At 30.8% G+C, this 13783-nt stretch overlaps 5 protein-coding genes and 1 long non-coding RNA gene across 9 annotated transcripts; 3 read left to right on the top strand and 3 right to left on the bottom strand.

Annotated features, from left to right (window-relative positions):
* Positions 1-358: 358 nt before the first annotated feature.
* Positions 359-1865, top strand: LOC143431656 (transmembrane protein 208). The gene is made up of 5 exons (XM_076908583.1): positions 359-487; positions 699-851; positions 929-1065; positions 1170-1254; positions 1427-1865. Exons 1-5 carry the CDS (start codon positions 482-484, stop codon positions 1559-1561), a joined length of 516 nt encoding a protein of 171 aa, XP_076764698.1. The 5' UTR covers positions 359-481; the 3' UTR covers positions 1562-1865.
* A 56-nt stretch (positions 1866-1921) lies between these two features.
* On the bottom strand, positions 1922-4340 carry LOC143431655 (uncharacterized). Of its 3 annotated transcripts, none has more exons than XM_076908582.1 (4): positions 4320-4340; positions 3679-3879; positions 3043-3607; positions 1922-2850 (listed from the first exon to the last, which is right to left on the bottom strand). In XM_076908582.1, the coding sequence occupies exons 2-4, from the start codon at positions 3871-3873 to the stop codon at positions 2582-2584; spliced, it is 1029 nt and encodes a 342-aa protein (XP_076764697.1). In that variant the 5' UTR covers positions 3874-3879; positions 4320-4340; the 3' UTR covers positions 1922-2581. The 3 variants fall into 3 exon arrangements, with proteins under 3 accessions (XP_076764697.1, XP_076764696.1, XP_076764695.1); XM_076908581.1 differs by lacking the exon at positions 4320-4340 and adding an exon at positions 4064-4181; XM_076908580.1 differs by lacking the exon at positions 4320-4340 and adding an exon at positions 4137-4166.
* A 389-nt stretch (positions 4341-4729) lies between these two features.
* On the top strand, positions 4730-5586 carry Kud (oligosaccharyltransferase subunit 5 kud). The gene is made up of 3 exons (XM_076908584.1): positions 4730-4883; positions 5170-5409; positions 5501-5586. Exons 1-2 carry the CDS (start codon positions 4881-4883, stop codon positions 5407-5409), a joined length of 243 nt encoding a protein of 80 aa, XP_076764699.1. The 5' UTR covers positions 4730-4880; the 3' UTR covers positions 5501-5586.
* Positions 5587-5921: 335 nt separating this feature from the next.
* Positions 5922-8376, bottom strand: Tsg101 (tumor susceptibility gene 101). Its single transcript, XM_076908585.1, has 9 exons — positions 8178-8376; positions 7942-8000; positions 7754-7838; positions 7554-7619; positions 7307-7470; positions 7112-7232; positions 6812-7038; positions 6383-6738; positions 5922-6257 (listed from the first exon to the last, which is right to left on the bottom strand). Exons 2-9 carry the CDS (start codon positions 7993-7995, stop codon positions 6071-6073), a joined length of 1260 nt encoding a protein of 419 aa, XP_076764700.1. The 5' UTR covers positions 7996-8000; positions 8178-8376; the 3' UTR covers positions 5922-6070.
* A 460-nt stretch (positions 8377-8836) lies between these two features.
* On the bottom strand, positions 8837-10930 carry Srp54 (splicing regulatory protein 54). The gene is given in 2 exon segments (XM_076908362.1): positions 8837-10279; positions 10495-10930. Coding segments are annotated over 2 exon segments (1485 nt in total). The 5' UTR covers positions 10838-10930; the 3' UTR covers positions 8837-9137.
* Positions 10931-12513: 1583 nt separating this feature from the next.
* Positions 12514-13645, top strand: LOC143431513 (uncharacterized). 2 transcript variants are annotated; one of them, XR_013102714.1, is made up of 3 exons: positions 12514-12873; positions 12972-13091; positions 13450-13645. It is a non-coding gene; the product is annotated as an uncharacterized LOC143431513 (long non-coding RNA). The 2 variants fall into 2 exon arrangements; XR_013102713.1 differs by having other exon boundaries at positions 12518-12930; positions 13003-13091.
* Positions 13646-13783: the final 138 nt, after the last annotated feature.

The raw sequence follows: 13783 nt of genomic DNA, 5'->3' as shown, positions 1-13783 counted from the left end.
TCTCAGTCAGTGTTGCATTACCTATTGTAAAATTTTATTTTTATTACCTGTGGCACCATCTCTACGAAAAACTGATGCTCAAACTGGTCGTTCAGCATTATCAGCAGCGAAGTAAACTACTGAAGAACTACTAGCGCCATCTCCTGGAGAAGCATAGAAACTGGTCAGACACTAGTTTCATTACTTTCCGCAGAGATGGCGCTGGTATTTCAGTAGTTTACTTCGCTGTCGATAATGCTGAGCGACTAGTTTGAGCAGTTTTCGCAGAGATGACGCCACGGATAATAAAAATTAAATTAAATTACCCGTGGCGCCATCTCTGTGAAAAGTGCCGAAACTGGTCAGAAATTAGTTTTATGCTCTAACACATTATACGTGTTTTTGTGTACTTACAAGAGGTTAAGTCTTGTCATGTATTGATTATTGAAGAAATATTAATTATTTAGACATACCATTTTTAGCATTATAATTTATAAATAAAATGACGGTAAGTTGCACACAGTATTTTATGGAATAACTATATTATATTATTAAGTAATAATTTGCTTAATCATCCTACATGTGCCTGATTATTTCAACATGTATATATATGGCTATAGAATAGATTTAATTAACATACGTATTGCATTAAATATTTATAAAGAAATGTCATCTTATAAATATGTATAGGTAAATAATGTCATTCATTCTATTTCTAGGTTAAGAAAGTTAAGGCAGCTACAAAGGGAGCAAAACAAATTGTAGAAGAAAATAAGACGACGTTAAGTTTCTATCAGAATATGATCATAGGAGCAATAGGAATATATTTTACTGTTATGATGTTGTTTTTTAATTTCACAACATTATCGATAGTAAGTTTTATAGTTGAAGATTAATTTTATACTCGATGAAGTGTATGGGATCATTACATCTTGTATTACTATTGCAGACCTTAACTATATTTTCTGCGATTGTATATATAGCAAGTTATCAATTTATGAAATATATAGCACATGCAACGTATTCAGAATCTGGGCAGCTTCTAGATTCTGGAATCGATCTTAATATGGAAGGAAGTATAGCAGAGTAAATATCGCAAACTATTTTAATAATTTCTTTAAATAATATAACATTTTATTACATTGTAACAGATTTATCAATTATAATAATACTTTCTCCTTTTATTCCAGACACATAAAAGATTTAATTATATTAACTTCTGGAGTACAAATACTCTCTCTTATATCAAATTATTTTTGGTTGTTATGGCTCCTTGTAAGTATAAAATACAATAAATGACATAAATATAAAATAGTATATTTTAACTTGTCATAAATTATGAAAAATCCTCAAAATAAGTTTTTCGAATATTATACTTGCTTCATTTCTTTGCTTATATTGTATGTTTACATAGCTCGTGCGATTATTTTACATTGTATTATAACAGGTACCATTGAGAGGAGGTTGGATGCTATGGAAACAAATATTAGCCCCATGGTTTTTCGCCCCTGCTTCCGAACAACCCGAAATTAGCGAAAAGAAACAACGAAAGTTGGAAAAAAAGATGGCCAGACGACATTGAACTTTTGACCCACTAACTAAATGTGCATTCTAAATAAATATTTAAAAACTTTTATACGGATGGGATTAAAATTGAGCAAGATCGTGAAACAAGACTGCCTATGATTTGACCTTTGTTTCAACTTGCATTGTTTCATACAATTTTTTATATATAGATTTTTGTATCAATTGTAATTAATTTAATTTCTTAGAAGTTGAATAATTATTTATGAACGCTATCACATTAATTCTGGCAACTATTTTTCAATGTTCAAGGAAGAAAGTTCATGTAATATAAAAATAAATTTTTATCATTTTTAACGTTATCTACACTCTGTTCATTTCCTATTTAACGTTTAATTTTGTATTAATTTCATATACTATAAAATTTATTATCTCCCATCAGGTAACTTACATGAAAATTATTTTTATCAAACTTAATTGTAAGTAAGCAAAACGTTTCGTATGTACATATCTATATATGTATATATGTTTGTATGTATATGTATATACATATATGTTTATAATCTGTGCAGTTTAAAAGTGTTTATAAAAACGAGTTAGATTTATTATAAAAAAAAAACAATATTCTATATGTAAACAGGTAACATAAATTAAATACTTTTATTTGGCTTTGATTTACGTTAAATATAATACTAAATGGAATGTGCTCATCACCTTGTTAAGTTACTTTCCTCTAGAAATCTCAAAAGAGTGCATCACAGTTAAATGAAATACAGTAATAGTTTATGTACCATATTATTGTTATTTATAGTTATGGTTGGTACAATTCTCACTGCGTTAATGGTACGCCCTCACTGACCTATTATAATCTATTGAATTTCAATTTTCACTGAGAAATTGCACAGTAAATAAAGGTTTTCTACTTCAAAAATACTGTTTGTTTCTTTTATAGAAAGCTATAGCTACATGTGTCATAATATTATTTGGAAAGTATTTATCAATTTTTTATTAATGATTTAATCTACGAAATAATATGATAAAATGTTGTTTATATAAGTTAGAAATAAATATGGTTTTCTCAAGGAGTATCTGTATCGAAACCTTTCTTTTTTCTGTAATCATGTTCTGATTGATACCCAGGTGGATGATTATGATCGTGTACGCCCGTAGGCATAAATCTCTCGGCAATAACTGCACATTTACCTTTGCATCCGCGATGTTGCTCAGCGCATCTGTAATGAGATCTATTCAAACCCTCAGAACGAGACGTCAAATTGTAAACGTAACCCTCGTGCACTAATTGCGGTCGACCTCGAGCAGAAAGTCTATAAATTACTGGTTCAATATCTGTAATATTAAAGTATTATTCTCACGTATTATCACCAACAATTTTAAAGTTGTCACTGTTGAAACTTTTGGATACACGTTCTATATAAGAAATATAAGAAGACAGACTCTATATGTAATCAATGTCATTAATATTTTCTAGTTTATTTTATGATAAATATCGTTTCTATCTTATATGTACAAGTTCGTTACCTTGCTGAGTTGGATTTCCCCTTGAATTCTCAATTTCAGCCAGTTCTGTAGCATTTTCATTTTCATCATTTTCATTGCTTTTTGTAGTAAGAATATTATTATCTTCTTCTTCGTCTAGAGTATCTTTATTCATCAAAAGCATTACATCTTGATTACCACCATCCACAGTTTCGTTAGATATATCATGGGCGCTTTCTGGCGTTAATGAGATATCTTGCTTTTTTCTTTTTATATTTCTTTTTGTTATATCACGGGATCTCTTTCTCCTATCCATCATTTCCATATCTTTGGAAGTTTTATTTACTGTATTTAAATTGGTTTGAGCAATATTTTGAACATTAGGATCAATGTGCAATTGGCTATCACAACCAAAGAATGATTTTATGCTATTTGTATCTTCTGTTGTGAGTCCTCTGATTTGTAATGTTTGTGCTACTTTCAAGAAAGTAGATAAATCTTCTTGATTAATGTTGATTTCACCTTGATACATGAATTTCAACAATGACTCAATTTCAGTGTACTTCATGTCTTTAAGTATAATTACTGGATGTTGACAAGGATTTTCCTAGGAAATGATTCTAGTAAGTATTTTGTTTGATCCACCACAACTTACAAGTAAAACAATGATTTACGTACCTTGAATATACTTTTGAAGTAAGGACTGCATACCGAAAGAACCAGTTTGTGTGCTTGTAGCAGTTGTCCCTCTACCGCAAGCGTAACATCGACTAGATCATTCTCAGTTAGATGATTCAAAAATCCAGATGTTAAATTGTTAGAAAAATTGTTCCATCTTAAAGAGAACTGTTCTGACAATGAATTATTCGCCATTTTTATCTGAAAAAATTAAAAAATTTGTAATAAAAAGTTCTATCAAATCTTAAAAATAAAATATGTAAATAACTATTAATTTTTCTTTATTCATACAATTACAAAAGCTTTCAACTCATTATGATACTTACAAACTATTATTCTATGCTTGCATATTTAAACTACACAATGAATTATCCATAGTACGTACAATAATGCTTGTAAAGTATCAAAGAATATAGAGATTGGAAATATTATACTGTATTATATCTTATGAATCATACCATGGTGATAAACATACTATCAACTTCGAAACAATTACAATTAATGACTTTAAATTAACATTTAAAAAATTTCTACACCACATACATTCAATATGAACGAAATAATTGTTACATTGCGCAATATGAGGGTATACTTTAAATGTATAATAAAGAAATGAATTTTTTTGCCTGGAGTGGACTTACCTTCGATAGATAAGATATACTTTTTACAGAAATAACATTTTGTTAAAAGAGTACTCTCAAGGTTACACGTATTAAATACATCAAAAGTACTATTGGTTATATAATTGTTATACGCAGTTAAAAAATTGTTAATCGTTGCATTTAATAAAGGTATCGATAGACATGATATTCTTAACTTCTAATTAAAAAATAAGTTTTCTGTTTTTCTCAATCTAAGTATGGACATCGTGTAAAATTTTCTTTTCGTAAATCATTTTTCTTGGTCACATTGTTCTTTACACCATTGTTTAATAATAACTGAATAGTCCGACTATTAACACAACAGTGGCGTTCCTTTGTGCAGCTATTAATTCATATTATAAATTGTACAAGAGCGTTTCCATGCTTTTGTTTAAATTCGAGTAATTTTCATTTCGACTATTGGTAGCCAACTTATATTTACTTCCTTCACGAGTATGTATTACACTGAAGGCTGCAGCTTGCAAATGTACATCTATCGGTAGTCGCGTGTAACTTTTACGTGTTCCCGATTAAGCCACGTCAAAATATTTATTCGAAACAATGGTGAGTGCAACTTTTGCTTTGTTATGTGGTCTTAATTCAGTAATGTAGACAGTTATTATTTTCTTACCGTTAAGATAACATCTTATAATTCAGTACAATTATAATTTTGTTGAGATCTATTGCGGTATCTTTTTACCGGAACTTTCAGTGCTCGATAACTTGTTAATATTGAATTAATGCTGCCTATAATATACGCACAGACGTGTATGTATGTACATATGTTAAGTAAACAATAGGAATTCACAAATTTTTGTTTTATAAATTAATCCTTTTTATTTTACTTTAGGTGGAAATCGAATCTATGATGAGATATGTCTCCCCTATAAACCCTGCTGTTTTTCCATTATTGGCTCTGGTATTACTAGGAATTGGAATATTTTTTACAGCATGGTTCTTTGTATACGAAGTCACTAGCACAAAATTTACAAGGGATATGTTCAAAGAATTATTAATCTCTTTAGTGGCAGCAATATTTTCTGGTTTTGGTGTATTGTTTCTTCTTCTTTGGGTTGGAATTTATGTATAGGTAAATTGTTTTACTAAAATTTAAAGAAAAATAGTGCAATACACTTTTAATAATCTGTATAAGTGCTATTACTTTTTTTTTCTTGTTATAGATTAATCCTATCAGTGGGAAACAAATTAATTTTAGGACTACATATGTAATATCACTTAAATAATTATGTAATAAGAATAAAAATAATGTATTTTTACTAAATCGTGCAATGTAACAACTAATAATCTATGCATGTATCACACGAAAGTAAGCATTTATATTTCCTTAATACCTAAAATCACTATTTAAAGTACATAATTTTTTTATAATATAAAAGGAATCAATTAAAAATACACATTTTTTACACATTTTTAAATACGTTATACATTTAGAAATATAGTTTCATAAAACAATGACATTATACTTACATATAATTGCTTGATCATGTGTACATATATATATATATATCCTTTCTTTATATTAATTTATGTATAAAAGTTTTACGTTTGCTTCAAGTTCTTTCTTACGAACAGTACAATGTAAAATAAAAATACACATTACTATGTATTTAATTCATAAGAAAGTTCATCCCTCAATTATTGTGAGACTTTCATAGTACGTTTTGCGAAAATTGTTTGTAATAAAATAAAATATTGAATGGCGTAACTTTATGAAAAATTTGATACAATATTTAACCAGCTAAACCAGCTTTCTGACGGCAACGTTGCATAAGTGCTCTGAGCATAAACTGTCTGCGCGAAAGTTGTCGCACTTGCTTTAAAAATACATCTAAATCTATAATATCGCAACGTAAAGCTTCACCCAGATAGTATATAGCATCTTCTGTGGCTGCTTCTTCTGCAAACGCGTTCAACATTCTGGAATTGTACAAGAAACAGAAGTTATTCAGAATAGTTAAAAGATCACTTCTTTTTACGTCTACTCTCTATTAATGAGGTCATAAATTATTATATTGAAAAAAACTTTATTAAATTTAGCTTACTGTTTGTAAAGTGGTGCAATAGTAGTAACAGCTTCATCGACATCTATCGACTGATTGTCGGATAGTTTCGCAATTTCTTTTTCCAACTCAGCTTCTTTATCCTGAAGTATAGTTATATTCTTTTCAAGTTCAGCTTTCTCCTTCTTTAATTTATCAAATAAATCAGTAAGATAAGTAGATCCACTTGTAAGTTCTTGCTGTGTTCGGCGTAACGTTTCTAATTCGGCTGATAATTGTGAGAATTGTTCTTTGAGTCTTCTTCTTAACTTATCCTCTACTGCAGATAATAAAGAAGCCCTAATATGTTCCTCTGTGATTGTACCCGATGCACCAGCACTAACGGGTACTGTTGGAGACTTGTAAATTATAAAACAATACTTAGTGCATTATTTAGTATTACTTATTTACTTATTTACAATTATATCTTACTGGTTGTGTTGATGGAGGATATGGGAAAGAACCAGTACAACTTTGTGGAGGATAATTTGAAGCACTTCCTCCATAAGAACCATACGAGCCTTGGTATGGAAATCTAAGTGTAGGCATATATGGTGGATAGGCATTACTTCCACTTGTATACTGTGAATTTTGTGGATATGGTGGAAATGTGGAACCTGGCATATGTGTTCCACTTCCAGGTACAGGCATGAAAGAAGCTATAAATAGTTAGCACTTATTAACATCAAAATTTTCTGAAAGAATAATTAAAGAAGTTAAATATATACTTACGTTGTACAGGGTAAGGTGTGGAACTTGTTTGTGTGATTTGTCGTGGTTTAGCATAAACAGGTGGTTGTTCTCCAAAGGTTACAATCATTATTTGAATTAAGCTAATTAAGTCAGATGAATGCTAAACATATTAGAGATGCATAATGGTATGAAAATATCCTAAGATAATGAGTCAATTATGTACACATTACTTACTGGCAACCAATCATGAAGGTATGGCAAATAAATCTTTCCAGTGTGATCAACATACATGCTCACTTTAATGTTCATGTCAGCAGTAGGTGTGACATAGCAGATAGGTGCATTGTTCGGATGAGTATCCATTAACCATATACATATTGGAATATTGTAATAATTACCTAAAAATATTGTAATAGTAAAAAATTTTACTTAATACATATATAATAGTTGTTCGCATGTTAAATATGTTGAATTATATTACCTTTATAAGATACTGGTATTGTCCCCTGTAAATTTAATAATTCTTTGCGGGATCCATCATTGAATACTAACATAAGAAAAAATATAATTAAAATACAAGATTTTACACGTTTCTTTAACCTATTTCTATGTATATTGTTTTTAAATTAACAGTATGCATAAGGAAGACAATTGTATACAAAATTCTTTTTTATTATTTACCATATTCTTCCACCATGTATACTAAACCCTTATAAAGATTCAGAACTTTCATAACATGTTTCTTGGTGGTGTCAGGATTCTGATACTAAAAAATAAGTAGACTTTATAGAAGTCATTAAAAAGTATCTATTAAAAATAGACATAAATAAGAGTAGAAGGAAATATTTAGAAAAAAACACAGTACATGCCTTTGACAAGCTTTGCCTTAATTTTGCTTCGTCTTGAGGTGACATCTTTACCATTTAACCTAGTATTTTACAACAATTGATTGTGAAAAAATATAATGGAATAAAGTTCCTCTTCTACAAACGTGAATATTTTTCTGTTGATACTGAATGTAAAGATTTGATAGAAGTTTCTATTTATTCTACTAAACAATTATATTATCATGTTATCTTTTGTATACGTGAAAGATCAGATTTACACTATTCCCAATCTCACATGCACGTTATCAAATGTTAAATTTAACTGGTATCACTGCTCAAAATTCCACGTCTGGTAATTGAATAAATTACTTAAGTTGATTCATTCATCTATCACTTAAAATATCCTGAAGATTATAATACCATGATGTTCTACCACTTTTGATCATGGACTATGAAAACTTATTAAAAGAAGACTGTAGTATCATTCAATCATCAGTTGGTGCTGCCCTCAAACAAATGGCGTTTATTTCAAAATTATAACAGAAAGAAAAGACACAGATATAGTTATTTTAATGCCGCGCACATAGGTGACAAAAAATATATAGTATAAGATTTTAAGAAATAAGTTTCTTGTAGAGTTAGGGATGATTGAAATGTGAATTTAGTAAGTATGACAAGATCATAATCAATAAATATCAGAATAACAAGCAGAAAAAGCTGTAGACAAAAGATACTTTTGAAACACAAGTTTGATAACAATTTTTTAGTAATCTGAAATTGTTTATGGGTTTTTCAAATATATTATGTTATAGTTTCATATACTTCGCAATGGAAAAAAATCAATGTAACATGTAAAATGCATCAATGAAACATAACTTATAATAGTAAATAAAGTTCCTACATATTTGTTGTGATTTGAAAAAAGAGATCAAGTAAATAAAACATCCGCAATATTGTTTATTCACATATACATTACCGACTTCAATAAAGATGAGGCAAAGAATTTAAAATGTAATAATGTGGATGTTTGTATCATTTATGATATTACAATTATATCAATGTATATATGTACACATATATATTTTTCCTGTGTATATACAAGCTAAAAGAATCTTCGGAAGTTTTATATTCTTGCATCTTTTATTGATCAATACATTACGATATATCGTAACATTAAATTAACAAAAATGTTCAGGAGTTGTGTAAATGAATTTTTATAGATCATAATTTGTCAAAGTTTAAGTTTCAGACTCTGTTTTCTCCTTTATTTCACTATTTTCAGATGTACTTCTATTCTTTTCTTCAGACTTCGATTCTTTCTCAGATTTTTTTTCTTTACTAGATTTTTTTTCGCTCTTTTCCTTATCAGTTTTATCATTGTCGCTCTTTTTACCATTATCCGATTTATCTTTACTCCTTCTTTCTTTATCTTTGTCCTTAGATTTCTCAGAATATTTTGACTTTGAGGATCTGGATTTGGACTTGGATCTAGATCGTCTAGACTTTGATTTTGAACGTTTACTACGAGATCGTGAACGACTTCTACGTCGAGGAGATCTCTTCTTACGATCTTTCGATCTAGATCTAGATCTGCGAGATCGGGAGCGTCGAGATCGGGAATGAGAACGATGCCGACCACGTGAACTGCTTCTTCTACGAGAAGGTGATTTTCGTCTGCGATCTTTGGAACGAGATCTTTTCGAACGGGATCTTGATCTCCGTCGATGCCGGGAACGCGAACGTCTGTGACGGGATCGTGATCTTTTGCGTGATCTCGATCGTCTACTGCGTCCTCTCGATCTGGATCGGGATTTTCGACTGCGTGAACCACTACGACTTCGTTTGTCTTTTGATAACATTCCAATCATGGGATCTATAGTGGCTGAAATTAAATTATGGGCCTCTTTTACTCGTGTCATAGCTTCTTCTATCTCTTTTTGCGCTGCCTCATTACTTTTTGCCTCAGGTTTCGCTATTGCTTGCGTCGAATGATAAATTTTAATTGGTCTATCCATAAGCAGTTTTCCATTCAACAATAATGCAGAAACTACAGCTGCTTGTTCCGAGAGCTCTACTAATGCATAGTGTTCTGTATCTGAATCTCTGGTACACATACGTAAATACTTTACTTCAACGTTGTTAGTACTAAAGAAGTCTAACAAATGATCCGTTGTCACAGAAGGATCTAGGTTAGCAAGAACAAGCGTTCTTCTTATCTCTTCAATTCTTCTGCTATCTAAATGGCCAGGTAAATGTGGATAAGGTGGCAATCCATTTGCTTCTAATTTTGGATCCATAGTAGTAATAACATGATTTGGAGGTATTCCTTCTATTGCATTTACCACGTTTGGTGGCAGTTTTGGTTCTGAAGGATAAAGACCTATGAACGAAATAAATGTATTAGGTTTTTATATATGTACATCTGTACATGTCGGTTAAGGGTTGACAAACACACGTTTGTTTATCCGTATCACTCATTAAGATTATGATTATTCTGATACTTGAAATTAGCAAGAAAAAGATTGACTTTGTGTAATGTACACTGATACCATTTATTACAAAAGTACAGATAACAATAGAATGAAGGAAAGAGACTTGGTTGTTATTAATGCTTGCCTGGTACAACCGTGCCATTGTTAGTCAATTCAAGAGCTCTCTGTTCGTCTGGAATGTCTCCATTCTGATAGGGGATCACGATTAATGCACGATCGATGAAAACAGTATTTGTCATATGTTGAGCAACTGCAACGCATCCCTGATCGTGAAATTTTATGTAGCAAATACGGGATTGTACAGGTACCGCGACGTCCCTTATAGTAGGATATAACCTAATATCTTCTATTTTTCCAAGATACCCGAATAATGTTTGCATTTGATCTTTCGTCGCTTGAGGCGCGATATTTGTCACTTGCACCACTTTTGTTGATCCAACCGCCATCCTTTTTACGCTATTGTATAAATTTTTCCAATGTGACGTCACCCGACGCCTCGGTCGATGTTGGCCGATGTAGACAGCTGAAACAATGTGAACCTTTAGGCATCAATTGATAGCTTTCTCACCAGATGGCGCTCATTACATCACAGACATTTATTAAGGCGGATTCTCGTGCAATACACTGAAAAATAAATTGACCAATTGTAAACTTTATAGAATGAGCGCGATTAGTCCATTACGATTATATTGGGATTTTAATATTTATAGATTAAATATGAAGTTTTAGTAAATATAATATCCCACAAAGTAATGGAGCATTATACCAATTATTCTGTATCGAATCGGACTCTTACACTTTTGTCGATGGACTTATCTTCTGCGTATGCTTTTATCAACACATGATAACAATAATTTTCATTATTAGTTCCTATTACACAGTACTACTGTGGTGCAACCTTGATTACACACGTGCAATTAGAAAATGCATTAATCAGGATTTAAAAATTATATAAACATCAAGTTAATTTTTCTTCCACTAAAATAATAACGCATTCTTAATCACTCAAAGTAAGTTGCATCATTTTTACTGGATATAAAATAATTACTTTTACAACGGTGTTATTTTATTTTATATTGGAGATCAAATTTATGCAATATCAATTTTATAGGCTTTTCATAAATATCACCATCGTACAAGTCATAGGAAATTTCTGATTTGAATATTTCGAAATAGAAGTTTGACGCGCGTACACTAAGCAACTCCTCAATTATGTCATTATTTGCATTTACTCCACTTTGTTAAAAATATAATTCTGACTTCCCTATGTTTATTTTATAGAGGAACACAATTATGCTATTAATTAGTTTAATATGATGCGTGATAAATGGTGAAAAAATTGTATATCCAAACTAAGCGAAAATTACAAAGGTAAAAACTGACTGTGCAAAGTGCGTGACAGGAGTGTCCTCCAAGTTAAATACTATTACACTCCTTGTGTTTAACCACAATGTCGTAATTTGGTGATACGTTATTAAATCTGTTTTGATAACAGTAATGTTTCTATACGTGTTTCCTGTGAATATAAAACTCATCTTTGAAAAAATACATTAAAAATTACTAAACAGTTTAGAAAATAATGATTAATATATGTAACACACCATGTATAGATCGATCATCTTTGTTCTTTTGATAAGCGATATAATTTATATGTGAGAGTTTCTTCATCATGCAAATACATGTACAACAATTGATTAACAATTGCACATTTGTATGCAACGCGTTAATTTATATATTTCATATTCCATTGAAATGTTGAAGAGTAGATTTATAGTTTAAATAGAAAATACATCATTTTTTAATTACCTAAAATGACTGACAAGATGATCAACGCGCAATGCAGGTTTAGTTTTCACAACGCATGCGCGACCATTATGTTCGACCGCGTACAAGCGATAGACGTGCATATATACATTCTGTAACGAACAGAGAAATACACACAGTTCCTGATTTTCCGACAGAACGGTTTCCTCAAATGATACAAGAGTGATCAGTATGCTTTGTCGTTAAGCCTACAATACTCGTACAGTATACTTTCGAAGTAAAATAGTCGCATTACAAATTTTTACAGATTTCGTTCACGTCTCGAAACCGATCGTTACCTTTCCACGAAACCAAAGAAGGAAGAAAAACTTTGGATAGAAAACAAGGACTAAAGTCGATCTACATTCGCCAGTGAATACTGTATGATCTTAAAGATGTTTATCAAACCTACAAATGTGTCGTTCAACAGTGCAATATTCGCTCAAACGTGTAAATACTTCTTCATCGAAAAGCGTCCAGAAGAGTTTATTCATTGACAAGATGTTATTAACGATCAGTCAAAAATGATACGAAACGACGAAAAGTGTTGCCCAAAAGGTGAGGCTGTGCCGATCCGGTAGTGTTTACATCAGCAAAACGTGTGTACGATGTTACGTTGCGAGCAAAGTGTGCTCACGTAGAATAACAGAATCACTTTCCAGTTTATCGACTCTACAAGGTAAATTGATACCGTACGATCCGCGCGGTGTAATTCACCCTCAAAGCGAACGATGATGTACTACGTTATTTATTTTTCATTTCGTTTTGTTCACATAGTACCGTGATAACTTTGTCCTCTATTAATTAGTAAACATTTACGGAACACACTTTAATATTTGTTCTATCCAATTTCGAGCAAAGGACGCGATATAATTGAACGCTTGGGAACAAAACAAGGTTTGTATCGTTCTAAAAATTTGTAAGACATTTAGTGATAGATCTCGAAATTCATTAAATACAACACTAAATATTTGCGCAACGTTAGACTGTTTTCAGAATACTAGCGCAAACATTTATGTTTAAATGAATCGAAGAGTAAGCATTAATATTTAAATAATAGATAAAAAAAGTATTTGCATACTATTTATTTTTGAAAGATACATTTATTTAAGGAAATAGCGTACGTATTTGTAGCAAAAATCCACATTTTTTATATATTAATACTTTACTATAAACGGAAGTTTGGGAGTTATAACGAAAGAATAGAATTCTAGAATAAAACTAGTTCTTATACTTAATCTACATGTATATATAGAACTGAACGAGAACTAAGCATGTGGACATGAATAAAATCGTTAATAGAAACCACATACATGCAAAACTTTGCAAGTCGAGTGGACGTAAGTCGAGGGATTACTGTACCTTCCAACTTTTATCGACAAATATTAGTTTTTTAACACCGTTATGAGCTACGCATCCAGATCATAGCACTACCACTATTATTTTCAGCAATTGGTACGATCATTTTTGTATAAACTGTATTTACATTCTGTTTTCGTATACTTTATACTTACGTATATATTACTGCGCAAACATCTTTTTAATTTACTGTTGTTATTAATTCTCCTGTTCCAGTGAATTTTACAGTT

The sequence above is a fragment of the Xylocopa sonorina genome, chromosome 18, assembly GCF_050948175.1.
Source record: "Xylocopa sonorina isolate GNS202 chromosome 18, iyXylSono1_principal, whole genome shotgun sequence".
Taxonomy (NCBI): Eukaryota; Metazoa; Arthropoda; class Insecta; order Hymenoptera; family Apidae; genus Xylocopa; species Xylocopa sonorina.
This window is presented reverse-complemented; position numbering and strand designations above follow the sequence as displayed.

Excerpts from the sequence above, each read along its gene's own strand:
- LOC143431655 (XM_076908580.1), bottom strand. Across the intron at positions 3,608-3,678 it reads ACTTCAAAAGTATATTCAAG|GAAAATCCTTGTCAACATCC; the intron begins GTACGTAAATCA and ends ATCATTTCCTAG. Across the intron at positions 2,851-3,042 it reads GGGAAATCCAACTCAGCAAG|ATATTGAACCAGTAATTTAT; the intron begins GTAACGAACTTG and ends TTAATATTACAG.
- Tsg101 (XM_076908585.1), bottom strand. The coding sequence starts at position 7,995 with ATGGTAAAGATGTCACCTCAAGACGAAGCAAAATTAAGGCAAAGCTTG. Across the intron at positions 7,039-7,111 it reads CACACCTTACCCTGTACAAC|CTTCTTTCATGCCTGTACCT; the intron begins GTAAGTATATAT and ends AACTATTTATAG. Across the intron at positions 6,258-6,382 it reads ATTGCACCACTTTACAAACA|AATGTTGAACGCGTTTGCAG; the intron begins GTAAGCTAAATT and ends GTACAATTCCAG.
- LOC143431656 (XM_076908583.1), top strand. Across the intron at positions 852-928 it reads ATTTCACAACATTATCGATA|ACCTTAACTATATTTTCTGC; the intron begins GTAAGTTTTATA and ends TTACTATTGCAG. Across the intron at positions 1,255-1,426 it reads TTTGGTTGTTATGGCTCCTT|GTACCATTGAGAGGAGGTTG; the intron begins GTAAGTATAAAA and ends GTATTATAACAG.